The 12,626-nt window shown below is 55.2% G+C and overlaps 1 protein-coding gene across 5 annotated transcripts in view; it reads right to left on the bottom strand.

Moving 5' to 3' along the window:
• Positions 1-12,626, bottom strand: part of comp (cartilage oligomeric matrix protein) — a 136,523-nt gene that overhangs the window by 47,298 nt on the left and 76,599 nt on the right. For all 5 annotated transcript variants that reach the window (XM_070859602.1, XM_070859598.1, XM_070859600.1 and 2 more), the window contains 3 exons: positions 6,345-6,396; positions 5,061-5,233; positions 4,045-4,182 (listed from right to left, as the gene is read on the bottom strand). In XM_070859602.1, coding sequence (XP_070715703.1) covers positions 4,045-4,182; positions 5,061-5,233; positions 6,345-6,396 — 363 coding nt within the window. The remainder of the gene's footprint in view (positions 1-4,044; positions 4,183-5,060; positions 5,234-6,344; positions 6,397-12,626) is intronic.

The following is a 12,626-nucleotide window of genomic DNA, read 5'->3' as shown; positions in this document are numbered from 1 at the left end:
ACTCAGCATGACACCCGCTCACACCCAGCGTCACTCCCGCTCACACTCAGCGTGACACCCGCTCAAACCCAGCGTCACTCCCGCTCACACTCAGCATGACACCCGCTCACACCCAGCCTGACACCCACTCACACCCAGCGTCACTCCCGCTCACACTCAGCGTGACACCCGCTCACACCCAGCGTCACTCCCGCTCACACTCAGCATGACACCCGCTCACACCCAGCCTGACACCCACTCACACCCAGCGTCACTCCCGCTCACACTCAGCGTGACACCCGCTCACACCCAGCGTCACTCCCGCTCACACCCAGCCTGACTCCCATTCACACCCAGCCTGACTCCCGCTCACACCCAGCCTGACGCCCACTCACACCCAGCGTCACTTCCGCTCACACCCAGCCTGACACCCGCTCACACCCAGCGTCACTTCCGCTCACACCCAGCCTGACACCCGCTCACACCCAGCGTCACTCCCGCTCACACCCAGCGTCACTCCCGCTCACACCCAGCCTGACACCCGCTCACACCCAGCGTCACTCCCGCTCACACCCAGCGTCACTCCCGCTCACACCCAGCGTCACTCCCGCTCACACCCAGCCTGACACCCGCTCACACCCAGCGTCACTCCCGTTCATATCCAGCGTCACACCCAGCGTCACTCCCGCTCACACCCAGCGTGACACCCGCTCACACCCAGCGTCACTCCCACTCACACCCAGCGTCACTCCTGCTCACACCCAGCGTCACTCCCGCTCACACCTTAGTGTCACTCCCGCTCACACTCAGCGTGACACCCGCTCACACTCAGCATGACACCCGCTCACACCCAGCGTCACTCCCGCTCACACTCAGCGTGACACCCGCTCAAACCCAGCGTCACTCCCGCTCACACTCAGCATGACACCCGCTCACACCCAGCCTGACACCCACTCACACCCAGCGTCACTCCCGCTCACACTCAGCGTGACACCCGCTCACACCCAGCGTCACTCCCGCTCACACTCAGCATGACACCCGCTCACACCCAGCCTGACACCCACTCACACCCAGCGTCACTCCCGCTCACACTCAGCGTGACACCCGCTCACACCCAGCGTCACTCCCGCTCACACCCAGCCTGACTCCCATTCACACCCAGCCTGACTCCCGCTCACACCCAGCCTGACGCCCACTCACACCCAGCGTCACTTCCGCTCACACCCAGCCTGACACCCGCTCACACCCAGCGTCACTTCCGCTCACACCCAGCCTGACACCCGCTCACACCCAGCGTCACTCCCGCTCACACCCAGCGTCACTCCCGCTCACACCCAGCCTGACACCCGCTCACACCCAGCGTCACTCCCGCTCACACCCAGCGTCACTCCCGCTCACACCCAGCGTCACTCCCGCTCACACCCAGCCTGACACCCGCTCACACCCAGCGTCACTCCCGTTCATATCCAGCGTCACACCCAGCGTCACTCCCGCTCACACCCAGCGTGACACCCGCTCACACCCAGCGTCACTCCCACTCACACCCAGCGTCACTCCTGCTCACACTCAGCGTGACACCCGCTCACACCCAGCGTCACTCCCGCTCACACCCAGCCTGACTCTCATTCACACCCAGCCTGACTCCCGCTCACACCCAGCCTGACGCCCGCTCACACCCAGCGTCACTTCCGCTCACACCCAGCCTGACACCCGCTCACACCCAGCCTGACACCCGCTCACACCCAGCGTCACTCCCGCTCACACCCAGCCTGACACCCGCTCACACCCAGCGTCACTCCCGCTCACACCCAGCGTCACTCCCGCTCACACCCAGCCTGACAACCGCTCACACCCAGCGTCACTCCCGTTCACATCCAGCGTCACACCCAGCGTCACTCCCGCTCACACCCAGTGTCACTCCCGCTCACACTCAGCATGACACCCGCTCACACCCAGCGTCACTCCCGCTCACACTCAGCGTCACTCCCGCTCACACCCAACGTCACTCCCGCTCACACTCAGCATGACACCCGCTCACACCCAGTGTCACACCCGCTCACACCCAGCGTCACTCCCGTTCACACCCAGCGTGACACCCGCTCACACCCAGCGTCACTCCCGCTCACACCCAGTGTCACATCCAGCGTCACTCCCGCTCACACCCAGTGTCACTCCCGCTCACACCCAGCGTGACACCCAGCGTCACTCCCGCTCACACTCAGCGTGACACCCGCTCACACCCAGCGTCACTCCCGCTCACACCCAGCGTCACTCCCTCTCACACCTTAGTGTCACTCCCGCTCACACTCAGCGTGACACTCGCTCACACTCAGCATGACACCCGCTCACACCCAGCGTCACTCCCGCTCACACTCAGCGTCACTCCAGCTCACACCCAACGTCACTCCCGCTCACGCCCAGCGTCACTCCCGCTCACACCCAGCGTCACTCCCGCTCACACCCAGCCTGACACCCGCTCACACCCAGCGTCACTCCCGCTCACACCCAGCGTCACTCCCGCTCACACCCAGCCTGACAACCGCTCACACCCAGCGTCACTCCCGTTCACATCCAGCGTCACACCCAGCGTCACTCCCGCTCACACCCAGTGTCACTCCCGCTCACACCCAGCGTGACACCCGCTCATACCCAGCGTCACTCCCGCTCACACCCAGCATCACTCCCGCTCACTCAGCATGACACCCGCTCACACCCAGTGTCACACCCGCTCACACCCAGCGTCACTCCCGCTCACACCCAGCGTGACACCCGCTCACACCCAGCGTCACTCCCGCTCACACCCAGTGTCACATCCAGCGTCACTCCCGCTCACACCCAGTGTCACTCCCGCTCACACCCAGCGTGACACCCAGCGTCACTCCCGCTCACACTCAGCGTGACACCCGCTCACACCCAGCGTCACTCCCGCTCACACCCAGCGTCACTCCCGCTCACACCTTAGTGTCACTCCCGCTCACACTCAGCGTGACACCCGCTCACACTCAGCATGACACCCGCTCACACCCAGCGTCACTCCCGCTCACACTCAGCGTCACTCCAGCTCACACCCAACGTCACTCCCGCTCACACTCAGCATGACATCCGCTCACACCCAGTGTCACACCCGTTCACGCCCTGTGTCACATCCAGTGTCTCGCCCGCTCACACCCAGCCTGACTCCCGCTCACACCCAGCGTCACTCCCGCTCACACTCAGCGTGACACCCGCTCACACCCAGTGTCACACCCAGTGTCACTCCCGCTCACACCCAGCCTGACTCCCATTCTCACGCAGCCTGACTCCCATTCACACCCAGCTTGATACCCGCTCACACCCAGCGTCACTCCCGCTCACACTCAGCATGACACCCACTCACACCCAGTGTCACACCCGTTCACACCCTGTGTCACATCCAGTGTCTCGCCCGCTCACACCCAGCCTGACTCCCGCTCATACCCAGCGTCACTCCCGCTCACACCCAGCGTGACACCCGCTCACACTCAGCGTGACACCCACTCACACCCAGTGTCACACCCAGTGTCACTCCCGCTCACACCCAGCCTGACTCCCATTCACACCCAGCCTGACTCCCGCTCACACCCAGCGTCACTCCCGCTCACACTCAGCGTGACACCCGCTCACACCCAGTGTCACACCCAGTGTCACTCCCGCTCACACCCAGCCTGACTCCCATTCACACCCAGCCTGACTCCCATTCACACCCAGCCTGACTCCCGCTCACACCCAGCTTGATACCCGCTCACACCCAGTGAGACCAGGGTCCAGGGCACCACTCCATCGGTCTCCAGCCTCAACCCGATGTCACGGCCAGGAAAAGGGTCAGAATCAGGGTCAGGGCCTCCCTATCACGACACCCAAGTCCAGCATCGTCCACTGTTAGACTCTGAGCAAGCCCTACAGCACTGGGGGTGTCAGACCAGCCCGGTCACACAGAGTCCTGAGCTTGGTCCAGCCCAGTGTGAGTGGTTGTGACTTGACGCACGATTCCAGTGATGATCGAGGGGTTACGCAATGTTTGGTTCAGGTCTGCTGCTGGCTCCTCACCTGCCTGTGTGTTCTGGCAAACATCTCTCCCACTCCCTGGATTCTTGGGCCGCTGTAACCGGTCGGGCAAGGCTCACATTGAAAACCAGGCGATGCATTAATACACCGGACTCCCGGGAAGCAGGGACGTGTCCGGCACTGGTGGAAGAAAGGATGATTAGTTTATCACCTGGTGCTTGCTGGTCTAAGAATATGGCAGTGAGATCCAGCACAGTATCAGTGCTCAGGTCTGTACATCCTTCACCCTCTCTGAGCCGGGAACCTCACTTCACTTTAGAACTAGTTCCTCCCAGAGCGATTAATAACAACATTCAGCCAATCCGACCCCGCTTTAACCCTGCCTGTGATCCGTAGATTTGTTAATGTGATAGCCAATCCAACATTAGTTTCAAACAATTTGGACTGGGAGACGCGGTTCAAAGTCACCCCCTCCGAACAACCCCCGTGCCCTCCGACCCCTGCGCCCTCCAACAACCCCCGCCCTCCGACCCCTGCGCCCTCTAACAACCCTGCCCTCCGATCCCTGCGCCCTCCAACAACCCCCGTGCCCTCCGACCCCTGCGCCCTCCAACAACCCCGTGCCCTCCGACCCTTGCGCCCTCCAACAACCCCCGCCCTCCAACAACCCCCGCCCTCCGGCCCTTGCGCCCTCCAACGACCCCCACGCCCTCCAACCCCCGCCGCCCACCGAACACTCCCAACCTCTGAACACCCCCGCCCTTCGAACATCCACGCCCTCCAAACCCCAGCCCCACCTTCCAAAACCCCTCGCCCTCCCGATGGCTTCCCGACAGCCCCCCGCCCTCCGACCACAACCCCCCCCCTCCACCCTCCAGACCCGTGCCCACCGAATTCCAGGTCCTCTGGAACCCCCCCCCCCACCCCACCCCACCCTCAGTCGTCCCGCCGCTGACTCTCACAACCCTCACCCTCCGAATCCCCGCCGTGATCTGAACCCAGCCACACTCTGAACCTCGCCTTCCTTCGTCACCCCTCGCTCCTCCCACCGTACTCACCTCGTCTACATCGATACAGTGTGTTCCATTCCCCTTGAAGCCACTGGGACAGGCCCCACAGTGGAATCCATCTGCTGCCTCTGTGCACAGCACCCCGGGGAAGCACGGATTGGGAACACACCTTCCAAATGGATAGACGGTGATGGGCAGCTGATTCCCTTCGCTCTGGATACCTGGGGTGGGATTGAGGGTTGGAGCCTGTCAACAGGACCTGAGACATCGAACGCACACGAGCCTTTACCCCAGAAACACAGCCACCCAAAGCCCCGGGAGAGGGATCCGACCCCGGGAGAGGGTTCCGGCCCCGGGAGAGGGTTCCGGCCCCGGGAGAGGGCTACGGCCCTGGAGAGAGGGTTCCGGCCCCAGGGAGAGGCTTCCGGCCCCGGGTGGAGGGTCTGGCCCCGGGGAGAGGGTTCCGGCCCCAGGAGAGGGTTCCAGCCCCGGGGAGAGGGTTCCGGCCCCGGGGAGACGGTTCTGGCCCCGGGGAGAGAGTTCCGGCCCGGGAGTGGGATCCGGCCCCAGGAGAGGGTTCCGGCCCCGGGGAGAGGATTCCGGCCCCGGGGAGAGGGTTCCGGCCCGGGAGCGGGATCCAACCCCAGGACAGGGTTCCGCCCTTGGAGAGGGATCCGGCCCCGGGAGAGGGTTCCGGCCCTGGGGGAGAGATTCGGCCCCGGGGAGAGGGTTCCGGCCCCGGGGAGAGGGTTCCGGCCCGGGAGCGGGATCCGGCCCTGGGAGAGGGTTCCGGCCCCGGGGGGAGGGTTCCGGCCCCGGGAGAGGGTTCCGGCCCCGGGGAGAGGGATCCGGCCGAGCCATCACCGGATTGAGATATCACACGCTGAGGCTCAGAGTGAGATCCTGCCCTTTTTAAGCACCATCCATTATCATCAACATCATAGGCAGTCCCTCGGGAATTACAGGCTCTGTCACAGGTGGGACAGACAGTGGTTGGTTGAAGGAAGGGGTGGGTGGGATTGGTTTGCCGCACGCTCCTTCCGCTGCCTGCGCTTGGTTTCTGCATGCTCTCGGCGACGAGACTCGAGGTGCTCAGATCCCCAGGTGGGCAGAGGAAACGTTTCAAGGACACCCTCAAAGCCTCCCTGATAAAGTGCAACATCCTCACCGACACCTGGGAATCCCTGGCCAGAGACCACCCAAAGTGGAGGAAGTGCATCCGGGAGGGCGCTGAGCACCTCGAGTCTCAACGCCGAGAGCATGCAGAAACCAAGCATCATCCACAGTGTCAGTGTTTGTGGGTTCCTGCTTATTCTCACTTGGTTTACTCACCACAGATATCACACTCGGCCACTGTGTTCTTCAGAAAGATGATCTCCTTTATCTGTGAGAAATTGCAGCAAAGTCAGTAACAGGAAAAAACACATTTATGTAGTGCCTTCAGCAACCTCAACATGGAACAGTGTAGAGGAAGCTTTACTCTGTATCTAACCCATGCTGTACCTGCCCTGGGAATGTTTGATGGGACAGTGTAGAGGAAGCTTTACTCTGTATCTAACCCGTGCTGTACCTGCCCTGGGAGTGTTTGATGGGACAGTGTTTGATGGGAAATGCTTGAAATGTGTATTCATGGCACCTTAAGTCGAATTCCTCGGGAGGACGACTGCTGCTGATGGCATCAGGCCCACTGATTCGAAAACCGAGGCCATCAAAAATGCACCCAGGCCTCAGAATGTGACAGAACTGCATTCGTTCCTTGGGCTACTCAACTACTTCGGTAATTTCTTACTCAGATTGAGCACTTTACTAGAGCCACTGCATGTGTTACTAAGAAAAGGCGACAACTGGGTCTGGGGCGCGTCTCAAGATAGAGCCTTTGAGAAAGCCAAGAATCTGCTATATTCAAACAAGTTGCTTGTTCATTACGATCTGCGTAACCGTCTCGTATTGGCCTGTGATGCTTCATCATATGGGGTTGGCTGCGTACTCCAAAAGCAAATGAATCAGGCAAGCTACAACCTGTTGCGTACGCTTCGAGAAGTCTGTCTAAAGCGGAAAGAGCTTACAGTATGGTAGAGAAAGAAGCTTTGGCCTGTGTGTATGGGGTTTAAAAAAAATACACCAGTACCTGTTTGGTCTTCGTTTTGAACTAGAAACGGATCACAAGCCACTCATCTCATTGTTTGCGGAAAACAAAGGTATTAATACCAATGCATCATCCCGCATTCAAAGTTGGGCGCTGACATTATCTGCCTATGATTACGTCATCCGTCATAGACCTGGTACTGAGAATTGTGCCGATGCACTGAGTCGTCTGCCCTTACCGACAACTGAGATGGAAACGCCTCAACCTGCAGATCTACTGTTAGTAATGGATGCTTTTGAGAGTGAAGGAACCCCTGTCACTGCTCAACAAGTTAGGATCTGGACCAACCATGACCCTATTTTATCGGTTGTGAAACGGTGTGTACTCAGTGGTGATTGGTCTGCCATACCTATGGAGATGCGTGAGGAGACCAAACCTTACAACCGTCGCAAGGATGAGCTGTCCATTCAGTCAGACTGTTTACTGTGGGGTAATCGTGTAATCATGCCTAAGAAAGGCAGAGATAAATTAATACGTGAACTTCATAGCACTCATCCTGGTATTGTCGTGATGAAGTCCATTGCTAGGTCTCATGTATGGTGGCCTGGAATTGACTCTGATCTGGAATCATGTGTGCATCAATGCAATACTTGCATGCAGATAAGTAAAGTACCAGTGGAATCGCCGCTGAGTCTTTGGTCGTGGCCATCCAACCCATGGTCGAGGCCCCACATTGATTTTGTGGGCCCGTTCCTGGGAAAGATGTTTTTTGTCATAGTAGATGCATATTCTAAGTGGATAGAGTGTGTTATTATGTCATGCAGCACGTCTACAGCTACTATTGAGAGCCTTTGTATCATGTTTGCTACTCATAGTTTGCCTGACATTGTTGTGAGCGACAACGGATCTTGCTTTACAAGTCTTGAGTTCCAGGAGTTCATGAAACTCAATGGCATCAGACATGTGAGATCAGCTCCATTCAAGCCTGCTTCTAATGGTCAGGTAGAGCGTGCCATTCAAACGATCAAGCAAAGTATGAAACGTGTAACTCAGGGCTCACTGCAGAGATGGTTGTCATGTATATTGCTCAGTAACAGGTCAAGACCTCATACACTGACTGGGGTTCCTCCTGTGAACTACTGATGAAGAGAAATCTCAAGACCAGGCTTTCTCTGTTCATCTTGATTTGAATGATCGTGTTGAAAACAGACGTCAAAGTCAGCAATGGTGTTATGATCGTGTTGCCGTGTCACGTGACATCTCGGTCAACGATCCGGTTTATGTACTGAACTATGGTCAAGGTCCAAAGTGCATCGCCGGCACTGTTACAGCCAAGGAGGGTAACAGAGTCTTTATTGTCGTGCTTAAGAATGGGCAAACATGCAGGAAACACCTTGACCAGGTTAAACTGGGGCACACGGATGAACTGGAACCAAGAGAGGAAGATGTAGTCAGTGACCAACCAACCATTGTTCACTCATCAGAGGACTCTGCTGACATTACAGACTCTGAACCTTCAGTCTCTGATGTGGTCATGACCACTCCCATCAGATCGGCTACTCAGCCCTCAGTCTCAACGGACTCAGAACACTCGCCCAGAGCCAAAGTTGAACTGAGACGATCAAATCGTGAGAGGAAAGCCCCAGACTGTCTTAATTTGTAAAGATTTTAAAAGGGGGATGTTAAATTGTAATGACTCAAGAGTCTGGTTACTGTAAACTCACTCAGATGCAACCTGATCCATCTTTGTTGCAGCCCAAGAGTGCCCACGTGCCAACGACACCCAGCTTATATACAGGTGACCAAGCACACATGCCACATGCGTACAGCATGTATTAATGCCTGGGGGTCTGGTGACGCCCAAGCATTAATACATAACAGATGGTACAGTGTAGAGAGAGCTTTACTCTCTATCTAACCCGTGCTTTACCTGCCCTGAGAGTGTTTGATGGGACAGTGTAGAGGGAGTTTTACTCTGTATCTAACCTCGTGCTGTACCTGCCCTGGGAGTGTTTGATGGGACAGTGTAAAGGGAGCTTTACTCTGTATCTAACCCCGTGCTGTACCTGCCCTGGGAGTGTTTGATGGGACAGTGTAAAGGGAGCTTTACTCTGTATCTAACCCGTGCTGTACCTGCCCTGGGAGTGTTTGATGGGACAGTGTAGAGGGAGCTTTACTCTGTATCTAACCCCGTGCTGTATCTGCCCTGGGAGTGTTTGATGGGACAGTGTAGAGGGAGCTTTACTCTGTATCTAACCCGTGCTGTACCTGCCCTGCGAGTGTTTGATGGGACAGTGTAGAGGGAGCTTTACTCTTTATCTAACCCGTGCTGTACCTGCCCTGCGAGTGTTTGATGGTGTTATGTATTAATGCTTGGGGGTCACCAGACACCAGAGGGCACCGCGGTCAGAGGTCATCGGGCTGTACACATGTGGCATGTGTGCTTGGTCACCTGTATATAAGTTGGGTGCCTTTGGCACTCAGGCACTCTTGGGCAAGAGTAAAGATGGATCAGGTTGCACCTGAGTGAGTTTACAGTAACCAGACTCTTGAGTCATTACAATTGGCGACGAAGTAATTTAAGAACCTTCACATGCACAATGGGCACTGTTGGAATCCTGGAGAGATTCGTGGAGGATGAGATTGGGCGGATTTTGGGCAAGTACTGTAAACAAGATGGCGCCATCTTCGGGCAGAGCTGCTTACGCAAAATCTGCCGCTGCTCAGAGCCCACCAACTGGTTCGATCCAGATTTCACCCTGTTGCCGTTGTGGGGGCAATCATCGGCCTCATCAGTGTCGATTTAGACAATACTCATGCAATGGATGTTCGAAAGTGGGGCATCGTCACAGGATCTGCCCACAACAGAACAAGCGTGGTGCAGCTCACCACGTGGTTGATGAGGACCAGTTCAGTGATGGCCCGGATACGCAACCCGAGGAGGAACTGAATGGACTGTATTCGTTCCTGAGCAAGAGCCAGCCGATAGTCGTTATTGTGAAGCTGAATGGCGTGCCTGTATCAATGGAGCTGGACACGGGTGCGAGCCAGTCGATAATGAGCCAAAGAACATTCAACAAGCTGTGGGACACTAAGGCTGCGAAACCGAAGCTGAGTCCAGTCAATGCCACGTTGCGTACTTACATTAAGGAACTCATACCGGTGCTCGGCAGTGCAGCAATCGAGGTGTCATATGACGGTGTGGTTCATGAGCTACCATTATGGATCATCCCAGGTAATGGTCCAATGCTGTTCGGCAGGAATTGGCTCGAGAAAATCAAGCTGAACTGGAATGCTGTTGCCCTCGATGGATGATACTTCATGTGCTCCAGTATTGAAAAAGTTTCCTTCTTTGTTTGAACCGGGCATTGGTAATTTTATGGGAGCCAAGGTGCTGGTTCACCTGGACTCCAATGCAAGGCTTGTCTATCACAAAGCTCAGTCTGTCCCGTACATGATGAGGGAGAAGGTTGAAATTGAGCTTGACAGACTCCAGTGTGAAGGGATCATATCACCGGTCGAGTTTAACAAGTGGGCTCGTCCAATTGTTCCTGTGTTGAAGAGTGGTGGCACTGTCAGGATTTGTGGAGACTACAAGGTTACAATTAACCGATTTTCGAAACAGGATCAGTATCCGTTACCAAGAGCTGATGACCTGTTCGCCATGCTAACTGGTGGAAAGTCGTTCACGAAACTGGATCTGACATCGGCCTATATGATCCAGGAGCTTGTCGACACTTCGAAGAAACTCACCTGCATCAACACCCAAAAGGGACTATTCATCTACAACAGGTGTCCTTTTGGGACTTGTTCGGCTGCAGCCATATTTCAGAGGAATATGGAGAGTTTACTGAATCCGTTGCTAGAACTGTCATGTTTCAAGATGACATTCTGGTCACAGGTCGTGACACTGCTGAACATCTGAACAATCTTGAAGAAGTCCTACAGCGTCTGGACAAAGTGGGACTAAGGCTGAAACGCTCAAAATGTGTATTCATGGCACCTTAAGTCGAATTCCTCGGGAGGACGACTGCTACTGATGGCATCAGGCCCACTGATTCGAAAACCGAGGCCATCAAAAATGAACCCAGGCCTCAGAATTTGACAGAGCTGCGTTCGTTCTTTGGGCTACTCAACTACTTTGGTAATTTCTTACTCAGATTGAGCACTTTACTAGAGCCACTGCATGTGTTACTAAGAAAAGGCGACAACTGGGTCTGGGGTGCATCTCAAGATATAGCCTTTGAGAAAGCCAAGAATCTACTATATTCAAACAAGTTGCTTGTTCATTACGAGCCACGTAACCGTCTCGTATTGGCCTGTGATGCTTCATCATATGGGGTTGGCTGCGTACTCCAACAAGCAAATGAATCAGGCAAGCTACAACCTGTTGCGTACGCTTCGAGAAGTCTGTCTAAAGCGGAAAGAGCTTACAGTATGGTAGAGAAAGAAGCTTTGGCCTGTGTGTATGGGGTTTAAAAAAAATACACCAGTACCTGTTTGGTCTTCGTTTTGAACTAGAAACGGATCACAAGCCACTCATCTCATTGTTTGCGGAAAACAAAGGTATTAATACCAATGCATCATCCCGCATTCAAAGTTGGGTGTTGACATTATCTGCCTATGATTACGTCATCCGTCATAGACCTGGTACTGAGAATTGTGCCGATGCACTGAGTCGTCTGCCCTTACCCACAACTGAGATGGAAACGCCTCAACCTGCAGATCTACTGTTAGTAATGGATGCTTTTGAGAGTGAAGGAACCCCTGTCACTGCTCAACAAGTTAGGATCTGGACCAACCATGACCCTATTTTATCGGTTGTGAAACGGTGTGTACTCAGTGGTGATTGGTCTGCCATACTTATGGAAATGCGTGAGGAGACCAAACCTTACAACTGTCGCAAGGATGAGCTGTCCATTCAGTCAGACTGTTTACTGTGGGGTAATCGTGTAATCATGTCTAAGAAAGGCAGAGATAAATTAATACGTGAACTTCATAGCACTCATCCTGGTATTGTCGTGATGAAGTCCATTGCTAGGTCTCATGTATGGTGGCCTGGAATTGACTCTGATCTGGAATCATGTGTGCATCAATGCAATACTTGCATGCAGATAAGTAAAGTACCAGTGGAATCGCCGCTGAGTCTTTGGTCGTGGCCATCCAACCCATGGTCGAGGCCCCACATTGATTTTGTGGGCCCGTTCCTGGGAAAGATGTTTTTTGTCATAGTAGATGCATATTCTAAGTGGATAGAGTGTGTTATTATGTCATGCAGCACGTCTACAGCTACTATTGAGAGCCTTTGTATCATGTTTGCTACTGATAATTTGCCTGACATTGTTGTGAGCGACAACAGATCTTGCTTTACAAGTCTTGAGTTCCAGGAGTTCATGAAACTCAATGGCATCAGACATGTGAGATCAGCTCCATTCAAGCCTGCTTCTAATGGTCAGGTAGAGCGTGCCGTTCAAACGATCAAGCAAAGTATGAAACGTGTAACTCAGGGCTCACTGCAGAGATGGTTG

Source organism: Pristiophorus japonicus, chromosome 18, assembly GCF_044704955.1.
Source record: "Pristiophorus japonicus isolate sPriJap1 chromosome 18, sPriJap1.hap1, whole genome shotgun sequence".
Taxonomy (NCBI): domain Eukaryota; kingdom Metazoa; phylum Chordata; class Chondrichthyes; family Pristiophoridae; genus Pristiophorus; species Pristiophorus japonicus.
This window is presented reverse-complemented; position numbering and strand designations above follow the sequence as displayed.